Below are 12,625 nucleotides of genomic sequence, written 5' to 3'. Positions count from 1 at the left end.
GACAGGTACCCAGTTCTTGCTACTCCACACAGGTTTCTGTTAATTTCTTATTAATTAATAGTGTTTAGGTTTTCAATTAATAGTGTATAAGGAGGCCATTTATGGTAATTAGGTTTATATCATTGGCTATAATTGGCTAAAAATCCACTTAATTGAGCTCAGTAATCTAGGACATGAGAACCATTTTATAATATAGACATTTGATGAACCTCCTGTGCTTCCTATGTTTAATCATGTTCAGGCTGATATTGATAAATAATGACACAAGAATATTTGTTTACATATTTGTGCCTGCTGTCCTGCTTACACAAAATTATTATCTCAGGGATCATTATACAATGTGCATTTAATCATTAGAAAGGCAACACAAACAAAACGCAATATGTGCCACTGATGTGTGTGTTAACAACCCCTGCACAAAAGTGCAAGTTCCATACTGGAAACTAACAAAAGGTAATCATTGTGAATAACATGCTTCCTGTCAAGAGTAAAGTGAGTTTCACTGTGATCATAGCCCACTAAAAGAGCTTGTCCTGCTTGGTACCCACCCGCATTTATTTGTTTTAGAATTACCTGCCAGGTCTATTTAGTAATAGTTTGTGTCATATGAAAGCAAACCATGCTGCTACCCTGGCAGAAGACTGGGGATCACATGGCCTGCTGGGTCTGACCTCATGACCTCTCTAAGAGCACCCCCACTCGAGAGAGAGAGAGAGAGAGAGAGAGAGAGAGAGAGAGAGAGAGAGAGAGAGAGAGAGAGAGATCCCCCCCCCCATGTCAGCCATCACGCTGTCATACAAATTGTCTATGTCAAAACAATGACTGTTCTGTATAGTTTAGTATTTTGCCATTTCAAACTGTCATGAGATTGTAAGATGGAGGGTTGGTTGCTGGTGGGGGGTTTATCTTGGGGTGGGATGTTGGGTCCATAACACACAGAAGACCTTTTAAATCTGTTTTAATCTAACTGACGAAGACTGTTTGGTTGGCTTTGATGTATACTTTACAGATAATTAATGAGAACTGGGTCAGTGTTGAACAGAAGAAGCTTGCTCTCTTTCTTTGTCTATCCTTTTTAAATTAAAAATTTGCAAGAGGGATCTTATAAAGGTTTGCAAGTGAGCAATTCCTTTCTGTATGGAAATGAAATCCCAAATAAGCATGTCATGTATGTATTATTCATGTGTCTATACTTTGTAAATCATTACTTCTTCAGAATGAAAGCTTAATTGTGGGGCCCTGTTTTTACTGACTTAAAATAACTAATTCAACAAATGGGCCTTGGATTCCCTCCAATGTGGATTAACAGCAAAGAGCAAAACAACTGAATGTTTGGTGGTTGAGATTTATTTATTAGCACAGAGGAATCCTGGGCATATGTGTAGGAGAACTGTAAATCCAAGGAAGGAACCAAACATGAGGGAAGAGAATGGAAGTTCACTGAAACTGTTTAGCTCTTCTGGCCTCTTGCCCTTCCTGCATGTCAGGGCTGTCACGCTGGCCAGAAAGTCAGCCGCAGACACGGCTGTTCACCTCCCATGTCCTTTCCTCCTGGGTCCGCCGTGCTGCTTGGCCCCTAACGAGTGTTTACTAGGACATGTTGATTCTTATTAATCTGGTTCTTGTCGACTGCATGTTGCTGGGAGGGGGCAAAGGGGAGGGAGGGCCATGGTTTGTGTTAAGGGTTCAGCACCCTAGGTGGGAAAAACCCAAAGAGCCTGACAGGTCTGTGGGCTGCTCGGGAGCGGGGCCTTTTACACTGTGCAGATGTGGCTCTCTGCTTTGTTATCCTAAGTAATTATCCTCATTAAATGAAAGCATGTGCCAATCACAGGGCTTTGAATTGGGCCCAGTTTTGGCCGAAAATCACCCTAATGCTGCCCGAGTGTGTGTCAAAGCCCATCTTAGGTGTGCTCATTAGCACATGAAGAAAGCCGAGGCATGAGATGGTGCAGTGTGTAGCAGTTGTGACACTAACTGCAGATTGTTTGGCTCTCAAGTGGGTACAAATTTGATGATTATCAAATTTAATAAGACTTTTCACCCCTTGCAGTTTATTCATGTGAAAGCATCCATGGCCTTTTTAAGTCAATATATATCTAATGCAATATTCTTTTCTTGACTAAATGCGGCCTCTATGGCAGGGGTGATAGTGAAGAAAAACAGAGCCAAAGCATTTTCACATTGATGAGTCTTCCAAGTGAAGAGACCATTTCACCGCTCGGCAGCGATAGGGAGTAAAACACTGACTGAGAAAAGGTAGATGAGAGAGAAACGAAGAGACTGGAAAACTAAGATGTATGAAGTCTTCATGTCAATGAGCAACCATTCGTTTTCACTTTGAACTCCTGTGATCCGTAGGCAGCCTTGATTGCTTGTGACGCTCGCACAGAGCAACACCTGATCAGGATTGATGGTGTTCGAGAGCAGTGCCTTAACTGCATGTGCCGTATCTCGGGCACATGTCATTATCCCCCGTCCACGCAGGTCTTGAGAGGAGAGTAAGGGAAAGCCATTAGGTCCTAAACATTTTCAGATGTTTAGTATTTTTGAATTCTTGGTGATACTAGAGCTAGTTATCATTATATACCATCATTTTGCTGATTATTAAACTTCTGCCTGATGGTTAGACTACAAGAAATTGCTTGATTTTGAAACTCATCTTTTTAATGAATAAGAAGCCTGACATGCTCTTGATTATGAAGTATGGATTTTAAGCAAATGAATATAAGAAATAGATTTTTTTTTTTGTGGGTAAGAGTAAAGTTTTTTTTTCAAATGATCAATAAAGCTCCTTGTGAAGATCACACAGTAAAATCCTCCAAATTCTGACTCTCTGTTCTGATTGACATCATTAATTAATACTACGTTCAGAAAAATCAGATTTTTTTATTTTAAAGATGATCTTTTAAATTCACATATCAAACCCTCTCCCCATGATTTTTACTTGTTTCTTCTCAACAGCTTGATGGCTCTTGGCATTTTAACCATCGGGTCTTTGCTCTTTGTCGGATGAGGTTGACATTCTCACTGAGAACCAGCCTGCTTTGGTCAGAGCTTGAGGCCCAGCTGGTCTGCCTTAACTGGCTAAATCTTCACATTTTTCCTGCTGTCAGTGTAAACTATGTAATTAGAATATGTCTTACACTGGTGGTACAATATCATGCATTTTGACAGCGGGGCACTCAGAAATGTCTGTTGGATACCTAAGTGTCTTTAATTAAACAGTTTTTTAGCTCTTGGGTATTTCTTTCCTCTGCAAGTTCAAAGAGTGTGGTTTGACCCATGTGCTAAAAGTTTGTATCAGTTGTCTGCAGGGATGTTTGACTTAGCCCTCCAAGTATGCAATGTGAAATTGTCTTGTTTAAAAGCTGGTTTGTTTACTGTTCATTCTTCCCTCTCTCTCCCACATATGTGCACCATGAGTTTTTTGGATGTATTCGCCTTGTGGATTTACCATGCCTTTGCTTTTCAGAACTTCATATTGCTATCAGAGTTTACATTCAAAACAGCTGTAGAAAAATTCACATTTGATTTGCCAGAATTATGTCTGTTTCTCTGATGTGTGTAATTTGGAACAACATACTAAGAATTATCTTTGATGATGGTCATATACATATGTAATATTTTGATTGGAATTGCCCTCAAACTAAAGTCCTCATTTTAAGTAGGCATGAGTCTAGCGACACTGGCATTGTAAGCCATGCACTATAAGTAATTTTTGTAAAAATCGCTTGTTTGAAGCACTGTTTTGTATACTAAACTCCATCCTCTGTCCTCACATTAGTCTCTATGGTATATTTCTTGCTACATTGAATTTTGTGAGGCTTGTGCTTTTACACGCTACAGTGTAGCGTGAGGCAGCTTCTATTCCTACATCTTCCACCCATTTCACCACCAGGACTCTTATGGATATTGAACCACTGTGGTGGTGAGTTTTCTTTTTCTTTGTGAACATGGTCTTTCTTGGATTTTGGTAACATATTGCCTTTGAATTTTTTTTCCTTCCTTTAAAATCTTCTATCCTCACACTGCTGTATTGCAAGGAAGTAATGAAGGCCGCTAAACAATAAAAGTGTCCATAGGCCAATAGTGTAATCTTAGGCTAATTATTAATATTGTATATTTTTCTTCATTAACTTATGGATGGATGGATGTATTGAAAGATGGACTGATGAATTGATTGATGGATTGATAGATGGATTTATAGATTTATAGTCATGTTATTGACTATGTTTTTATTATAAATAAGTAAATTTTATTCCATTTGAGTGAGTTCAAACTATTTTTGAAATGGTTTTGCAACTGGCCATATCTAATTCATCACATAAAAGGCATCTCCTAGCTTTTAAGCTTCATTGAACATGTGTAGCTGAGCAAAGAGATGAAACTGAACAGAGTTTCTGCTTTCAGGTATAAAATTTCCTGCAATTTACAGTTATTTGAATGTAAACATTACACTTGTTTCATTACATATCATGGACCACTTTTTCATGGCCTACACAGCAAATTTTTCCATGAGATCCTTTTCTCACCTCTGTATTAGTTATGTGCTACTAAAAGGCTGATTTGCCCTCAGAGTTAAAACGGTGCTGAAATGGAACAATACTCTATTGTGTCCTTGTGCCGCCTCTAAATGATAACCATATTTCCGAACATTCCAAAATATGCAGAAATGTATTGCATCCTTTTAAATATTAGGATGTCCTTACTTGTTAAAGGCCATATAAATGTGGATATTATTATGGTCATGATTGTTATTTTTGTCAGTGTGTGTCAGATTCGAGAGGCGGGCAAGGTATTTCTGTTGTATACACGGTTGCACCCAGTGGTAGTGAGAACATCTGTTTTGCGCTTGTTGTTCCTCTTGGCTGCTTTTCAATTGGATTTCCTCAAGCAGGTCCAAGAGCTGTCACCTCTGCCAGGCTCTGTTAGCTATCACTGCTGGCCCCTATATTAAGTAGGTGTTTCAGGGCTAAGTTAATAACTCTCCCCTCCTCCCCTGACTGCCTCGCTGGTGCTGCACCTCAGCTCTGTCTCCTCCTCTCCTGTCCTCAATACTGGGTGGCCCATGGATATCCTCCATCCCTCTCACTTCTTGCTGGACGTGTGTGCGTGCGTGTGTGTGTGTGTGTGTGTGTGTGTGTGTGTGTGTGCATTCTGACACTGGCATGCTGTAGTGTAAGGGGGAACCTTGTGAACACTGCTCACTTTCAGCAGTTCCCTAATGACTGCTCTCTTTCTCTCTCTCTCTCTCTCTTTCTCTCTCTCTCATTTGTTCACTCTCTATGCTTCTCTCTTCCACTTGTCTGAGCTGACCAGCTCTCTTAATTTGACCAAAAACATCTTGTGTTTGATGTTATTTCTGCTATGGATAAAACAACGACAAAAAAAAAAACATCCGCTAGGGTGAAGCTTACTGTTAAAAGCGTGACATCTGCACAGCTTTGGCCCCATTCCCACAACTCAAACTAATCATTTCAAATGAAATAATTTTGGCACATCAGCAGGTTAAACACCAGTAACGGATGTTACAGCATTATTGTTAAGATTACAAATGATCCAAATGTAAAATTAAATCAAGGATTGATTGTGGTACATGAGTAAGAGTGAGTTATGCCCATTTTAAGAGTGTAATACTGTCACAAAATAAAATTCTTAGATTCCAGATGTACATGTAGTGTATCATCATAACTGTATAATGCTGTGATATATGCAATGATGCATTAACACTATACTGAAGTGTGTGAAGTGAAATTTTAGCATTAACATTATTATGTATATTTGACAGTTCATACACTTTGTTCTGAAGGAACATAATTAAAATTTATGCTTGGATTAAAAATCATTCATACCTTAAAATTGGGTCAACAAATTTGATATAATTTATGGTTCTACATAACCCTACATAACAGCAAACTGTTCCATTTTTTGAAAAAGGTCCAAGTTAAAAATGACTTTACAAAAGTCAATTGGAATGACTGTAGAATGGGTCAGAAATAGTTGCAAAAAAAGTGAGGGTTTCTTTGATATTCTGTTTTTTCTAAGGGCTTATGGGACCTTTTTGTCTCTCATTATTGAATTTACAGCTGCATATATAAAGTGCTCATGCACACAGATGGAAAATCTAAGCTTTCAACCATGTAGTGATTGATGCATCAAACTTCAGTTTTATAGAAAGATACATGTCTTCATGTTTTTGTGCATAATTTCACAAAGATTAAAATGAAAATGCATGCCCATTACATCTGATATTCAGTTAGCTATGCAGTTCTCACTTCATGTTTGTAGAAGGTCCACATTAGCCATGCATGATTGTTAACCTTGGAAATACATTCAAGATTTTTATGGGTGGGTGGCACAGGGAGGGCACTGAATTAGTTATGCCATTAGCATCTTATTTTTTGCTGTATGTAATTATTATTATTATTATTATTATTATTGTTGTTATTATTATTATTTATTTTACTATTTATCCATTAAAAACCAAGGAGTCACATCTAGCTAAAGGCATCCTCTAGATATATCCTTGCCCTTAGATATATGAATTTATTTTAGGAATAGATGTAGTACTCATTTTGAGCTGTATTTGATATGCATATCTTCCTAAAATAAGCAGCCAAAATGGTCTTATAGTTTGACAATTCAGACTTTTTCCCTTGTATGCGCGCACACGTGCATGCAGATACATACAGAGACATGCATACATACCAACCCCTCAGTTCTAATAACACTTTCCACCAAGCCTTTACTGTGAGAGAGACAGAGTTATTGAGTGTTGTACCGAGTGTTATTTAGAGTCCCCTGTTTAAAGTTGCCCTGAGTATAACCCTCACTTAGCCTTCAACTGCTGTGTGAAATCACCAGCACGCCACACACACCTGATACTCTTTGTGTCATCATCAAAGCTCTGGGCACTATTTTCAAAATTGAAAAATTGGTTCCAAACCAAAATAACAGAATGGTGCTCCAACTCGACTGGTCCTCATGTGAAGGTGTTTTTAATGGGTGAATTAATCTTTAGGATATTTTAGAAGCTGTTCAGCTTGCCTGTTCAGATGCCTTATGCAAAGAATCATTATTATGCAGCAGTGACGTTTGTTGTTAAATGATAAAATAAATACATTTCAGAGAATTCATAGTCTCTTCTGCCTTGTGACAGTTCTTTGTCTTGCCATCCGTCTATCCGGTCAGCTCCATTTGCTCCTGAGGTGATGTCACAAGGCATCATAACCACTCAAGAGATGGAAAGCTGTCCCGTTCTCTCCTCCTGGTCTAGACATTGTGCCTCTTTAATCATAGTTTTCATTTCAGTACATTGAAATTTCTGTTACCAAGGACAACGTCATAAATAAAAAGGGCTTTGTGAGGATTTTTACCTGCTTGCTGTCCAACTTTTTGTGCATTAGAGTAGAGTAAGAAAGGAAAAAAAGATGAGGTGGTCATCTGTGAAAATTTATTATCATTTATTACATTGGGGCAGAAGAGAGGAAGTAAGTAAAAGCTTGAAGTCACACATCCATAAAAATGGGGAAGAGAGATCCCTAAATGAAAAGCAAAGTGGATTTCTGTATCTTGTCATACTGTAATGAGGAGCAAGAGCCCTTGTTCGTTGTAGTGTGTGGTGCATTCGCTCTCTATTCGGTCGAACAGAGCATGCTCACATCTGATGTATGGGCCAAATTTGATAAGTTTGTCTGGGCACCATACAGCATGAAGACTGGATTGTAGAGTGGATGATTGAATAGCCCCAACAAAGGGCTGTGATCTAGTTTTGTTTTTTTTTGTCAGAATTTTGCGTTTTGTTTTTTAGCAGTCGGGTGTTGTCATCACTTCAACAGCCACCTGCGAAAGTGCATGATTTTAGGAATGTTGTCATTTAAGTTTTCCCTCCTATTGGTATTGCAAGGCCTTGGATTTATTTAAATGAAAGGAAGTTAGTTCCTCCTTTGCACTACCCTGTAGTCTCAAGGGTGCTTGTTTTCAGGGCTTAGTATTTACTGAAATCTATTTTATAAACCAGACAATTGTATCCTAATTAATTTTGTCAGTAATGAATTTATGCACTTTGTTTGATGTATAGCAATACTTTGAAAGCAGCACTGCCAAGCTGTTGCATATTTCTTGACCATTTTACTGCAGAGTTCAAAAGAAACAATGTCTTAAGGAAAAATTGCGCAATGCATTTAAATGTGCTCCATTTTTGTTTATTTTTAACTGAAGATTGATTAATTAACATTTTAAACAATCCCCCATCTGTTTTGATGCCACTTATTTTTAACTCAATTATATTCTAATTGATAATTTTTTATAATATATAAAGGATGTCTTTTTTTCTTCACTTCAATACACAGCAAAATATTCACAAACAAGAATCATGATCAAAAACATGGTAATTAATTTGCAGCACTAAGTATGAAATTGTAAATATCCAAAACAATGGGATATGCATTCTAAATTACCATCCACTGTCTCTGGGTATTGATTCAGTGTGCAGTTTCAAATACATGCAATAGATTAGGTACCATGTACCTAATGGAAATGATTTCAAGCTCATGTTTGTGGACTTACTTATGTTACTATGCCATTAGGAAGTATAGGTAATAATATATTAAGAGATTAGGTAATGGATAAGGAAAAATAAGAATGAAATAAATAAAAGCAAAGGTACGCCTAATTATTCTCAATATAAATTGAGACGTGTGATGTCTGATAGTAGATGAGTTTGTGCAGTGGTATGAGGATTATTCCTGAAGTGTAACATTGATAAAACTAAAGAGATGGTGATCTGATCTTAGACAAGACACTAAGGAGATCCACTCTACAATAATCAATGGCATTACAGCTGAAAGTGTTGACAGCTACAAGTGCCTTGGTACAGTAATTGATAAGTTGTGTTTCGATCACACAACAAATACAAAGCTCTTGAAGAAGTGTTATCAGAGATTGTTCTATTTTTTAGGAGAAACAGCATATTTCAGGTGTATGCCAAGCTACAACTGTATTTCGCAAGTCTTTGAGTCAGTTTTGACATTTGCATTTATCAACTGTCTTGGAAATCCGAGCATCAAGAATGCAAATCTTCTAAGCCATATTGTTAAATCTAGCAGTCAGATTATGGGATACCTTCAAGTGTCCTTATTACAACTATTTCATAAGCACACACACAAGGCTGAATTAATTATTATATGAGATCACCCTATGAATGAAAAGTTTTTCAGCACTTTCCATCAGACTGTCTTTATAGACTCCCAAAGATATGCTGTAGCAGATTTAAAGTCTCTTACCTCCAGTGCAATTGGGCTAAATGCTAAATGCCATAAATGTAAATGAATTGCTGAACAAGTGGGGCAAGTGAATGCAATATCTTGTTTTAGAACCTGTCTTGTATTTAATATGGTTTTATTGTTGCATACCGTGGCTATAAGAATGACTGCTGCAAATCAAATGTTCTCCTTGAGGGATAATAATAAAGCCGACTGAACTGAACTGGCCCCCGGCTGGGGATACAGTCAGTGCGTATGCAGGGCAGAGAGTTGGACAACGGTAATTTCTCTTCTTTGTGTACTAACTCAATTATTAGTTGGGTGTCTATGTAGTGATTTCACCATACTTCCCCATATTTTTGACATACAACAGTGGTGTGTGGCTAATAGTTTGTGAATATACAGGTAAAATGAGTCATTTTGGACATCACCTATCCTTACTAAGTCAGTTTCTACTATATGGAATCACAGTGAGCAGTTGCTGGATGTTTCAGCATAAATCAATGTTAAAAACATTTTTATTTTTCATTTTTTTTGTATTTATGCTCTTCATTTACATATTACCATGATTAAAAACTGATCACAATATCGTGAGCCCCTGGATCATTTTTAACACAGTGTGGGTTTGGCTAAATGGGGTGAGGTGGTTAGGAATTCTGGCTGCAGAATTTCTGGAACAGACCGCCATCAAACCGTCAGTGGTGATGCATCAAACTCTAGTATTGGTAAACCAAATCTGTCAAATGATGTTTGAATGATGGGTGGATCTTGCTATTTTGGTAGAAGTGTCATAAGTGTGGAATGGTTTGTTGTGATAAAAAAAAACAAAGCATCACTCTTCATTCTGTAGATTTGTTTCATATGAACCAGATTTAATTTTATGTTGGACCTCTGCTGACCCTCTCATTTTACTGAGCAATCAGTAAAGTGTCTGCTTATATTAGAAGTTTGCAGTGTGTCTTGTTATACCGATTAAAATGTTTCATGCGTACCCCAAAAGTGTCCTTTGTCAGGCTTGGCCTTTCTCCAACTCTTTGAACCTCAGGCCTGCATTGAGGAAGAAGGTGAATGCATGTCTAGAACTTTCAATAGGCACAATGCTGGAAATGATGAAAAACGGCCATTTTTTTCGTCACCATATGTGCCCTCATTCGGCACCCAAGGGCATCTCATTCATGCCTCTTTCAGCATTGGCCATAGTGTTTTGTGGACTTGAAATAGTTATTTTCTTTTTGTTACATTCATTATTCTATCATACCACTTGTCATGATTGTTCTTCATTAGCTGCTTCCTGCCTAGCCAGTGTTTTGTTTCCTCCTGCGCTTGTGTCTGCTGCATGTCTTTTGGTATTGAATGTGGGCACTTAAAGCAGAAATATATGAGCCCCACAAAGCTGGAGAAAACCTTGGGTTAAGATCCTTCATTGGGCTGCCTCTGAAACAGTCATTCTCCGCAGACATAGAAAGAACATGTACATTTCATTTTACTTGTTCCTGAACCAGTGTGTGTGTTGGTACATATGCCAAACGTAACCAGCTTTTTGTATCCCCTGTCTTATTGCTTCCCCAATGAATGAAAGAAAAAGAAAATATCCCTAACGTCTTTCTTTTTTTCCCCTTTCTGTTTTCTCTTTTCGCAGGGTCTCTTCATCTTCCTGATATATGGCATGTACAACACAGAGGTAAGTCTGCAGTGTCTCAAGGCTGACTGAGTGACTGAGAGAAATGACAAGTTTCTGACGGCTCCCCACCAGTGGGAGGTGGGGGGAGGATTAGAGTGAATGTCGTCAATTTCCCCCCACCCCCCCTTTTTTTGAACATGTGCGTCTCACTGCCCTTCATGCTTGGGCTAACTTATATGCATCCAGGCCCGCCATTAACCACTGACACGCAGAGTAAAGAGCTAGTCATTCCTCACCCACATTGGCTAATATTTCACTGCCTCTTTAAGTTTTTAAACTCATGGTCCTCCATTTAACATTCTGACATTAGAGCTCTGCTGGCCTAGTGTGTCTTTGCGGAAAGTCCAGGATGGGGGAAAAAAAGAAAAGAATATACGCAGGACAGCAGGTAGATGGTGCGGGGTCATCACACACACACACAAACAAAAAATGGTTATTACCATTTAGATGTCCTTTGAAGGGAAAATATTGGTAAAATATAGGTTTAATGGATGAGGGCTAATTTGAATAAATATTTCTTGGTAAATTGTCCTCTCTAAATTCTAATGAAAAAAGTAAATGTGGAAGCGTAAATGTGTGATAATGTACCCACTGGTGATAGATCTTTTTTTTTCATAAATGTATTTGGATGTATTCTACTCCTAAAAACTTCGGAGTAACTTTTAAAAATCTTATTCAGTAGCAACTTATACAATGTAGATTTAAACAATATAAACCAGATTTAAAAAAAAAAAAAAAGATATTCGGTATTTCAAACATTTTGAAGACAAAAAGTTGTAGTTCGGTATTTCAAACATTTTGAGACCAAAGTTTACAGTAATTTAAGATTTGCACAAAATGTTGCTATTGTTTTTTCCCTTGAAATGTGATGTCTACTTGTATGTGATGGACGATTGTAGTTACCTTCAGCACTACACATCATCCTACACATCATACAGCTGTTTCTTTCTAGTGATAAGCATTTTTCTTTCTTTGTTCTTTCTACCTTCTTCTTTTTTTTACCACTTCCTACAAATAACTTGAAACCTGTGAAGTTGCATCGTACAAGCTCCCACAATAGAATCCTTTAAAATATTTTTTTGCCACAAATAATTATTTGATGAATTAAAAATAATTTAGCTCAACTTTTGAGTGCCAGTTGCAAACTTTTGCTCAGAAGTGTAAATGGTGTAGTATGTAGCAGTGCAAATGTAAAGCACTTTCTCATAATTTATATTCAGTATAAATGAAAGAAACTCCATGTATTTTACTTTCAAGTTCACTTATATGGTTCATTCTGGGTTTAAAAAATGTTCATCCTTAAATTAAATATTAATTTCTATAGAGATTTTCCTTACTCAAACAGCCTGTTTTGAGATATTGAAAGAATATTCTCACTGATGGGGTCTCTCATGCAAAGTGTTTGTGTAGCTTGGAGTGTGCAGGCAAGGCCACAGCCACCTGGGTATAGACCTCCACCCTTCACCACCTCAACCCTGGCACTGTCTGAGAGCCGCGCCCTTTTGTCTTCCTTTTGCTCATACCTTTTTACCGTCCATAAAGGAGGTGTGAGGAGGTGGCCCTGAGTCAGAGCCCTGCGCCAACATAGCTGAGTCTCGCTGCTGACCCGCTCCGCATTGTAAAATAAATCATCGCTGCATTCTTGCTTAAGTGGCTTTTTTAGTGCTTCGGAATCTAT

At 37.9% G+C, this 12,625-nt stretch overlaps 1 protein-coding gene across 11 annotated transcripts in view; it reads left to right on the top strand.

Moving 5' to 3' along the window:
- Nucleotides 1-12,625, top strand: part of LOC113586098 (adhesion G protein-coupled receptor D2) — a 54,550-nt gene that overhangs the window by 15,039 nt on the left and 26,886 nt on the right. For 8 of the 11 annotated variants that reach the window (XM_081708645.1, XM_081708642.1, XM_081708643.1 and 5 more), the window contains 2 exons: nucleotides 10,906-10,947; nucleotides 11,258-11,335. In XM_081708645.1, coding sequence (XP_081564771.1) covers nucleotides 10,906-10,947; nucleotides 11,258-11,335 — 120 coding nt within the window. The remainder of the gene's footprint in view (nucleotides 1-10,905; nucleotides 10,948-11,257; nucleotides 11,336-12,625) is intronic. The other 3 variants (XM_027023980.3, XM_027023979.3, XM_027023975.3) reach the window with 1 other exon arrangement.

Source organism: Electrophorus electricus, chromosome 26 (genome assembly GCF_041902795.1).
Source record: "Electrophorus electricus isolate QZ-2024a chromosome 26, ASM4190279v1, whole genome shotgun sequence".
In the NCBI taxonomy this organism is placed as follows: domain Eukaryota; kingdom Metazoa; phylum Chordata; class Actinopteri; order Gymnotiformes; family Gymnotidae; genus Electrophorus; species Electrophorus electricus.
Note: the sequence above shows the minus strand (reverse complement) of the source record. Positions and strands in the feature narration are given on the sequence as shown.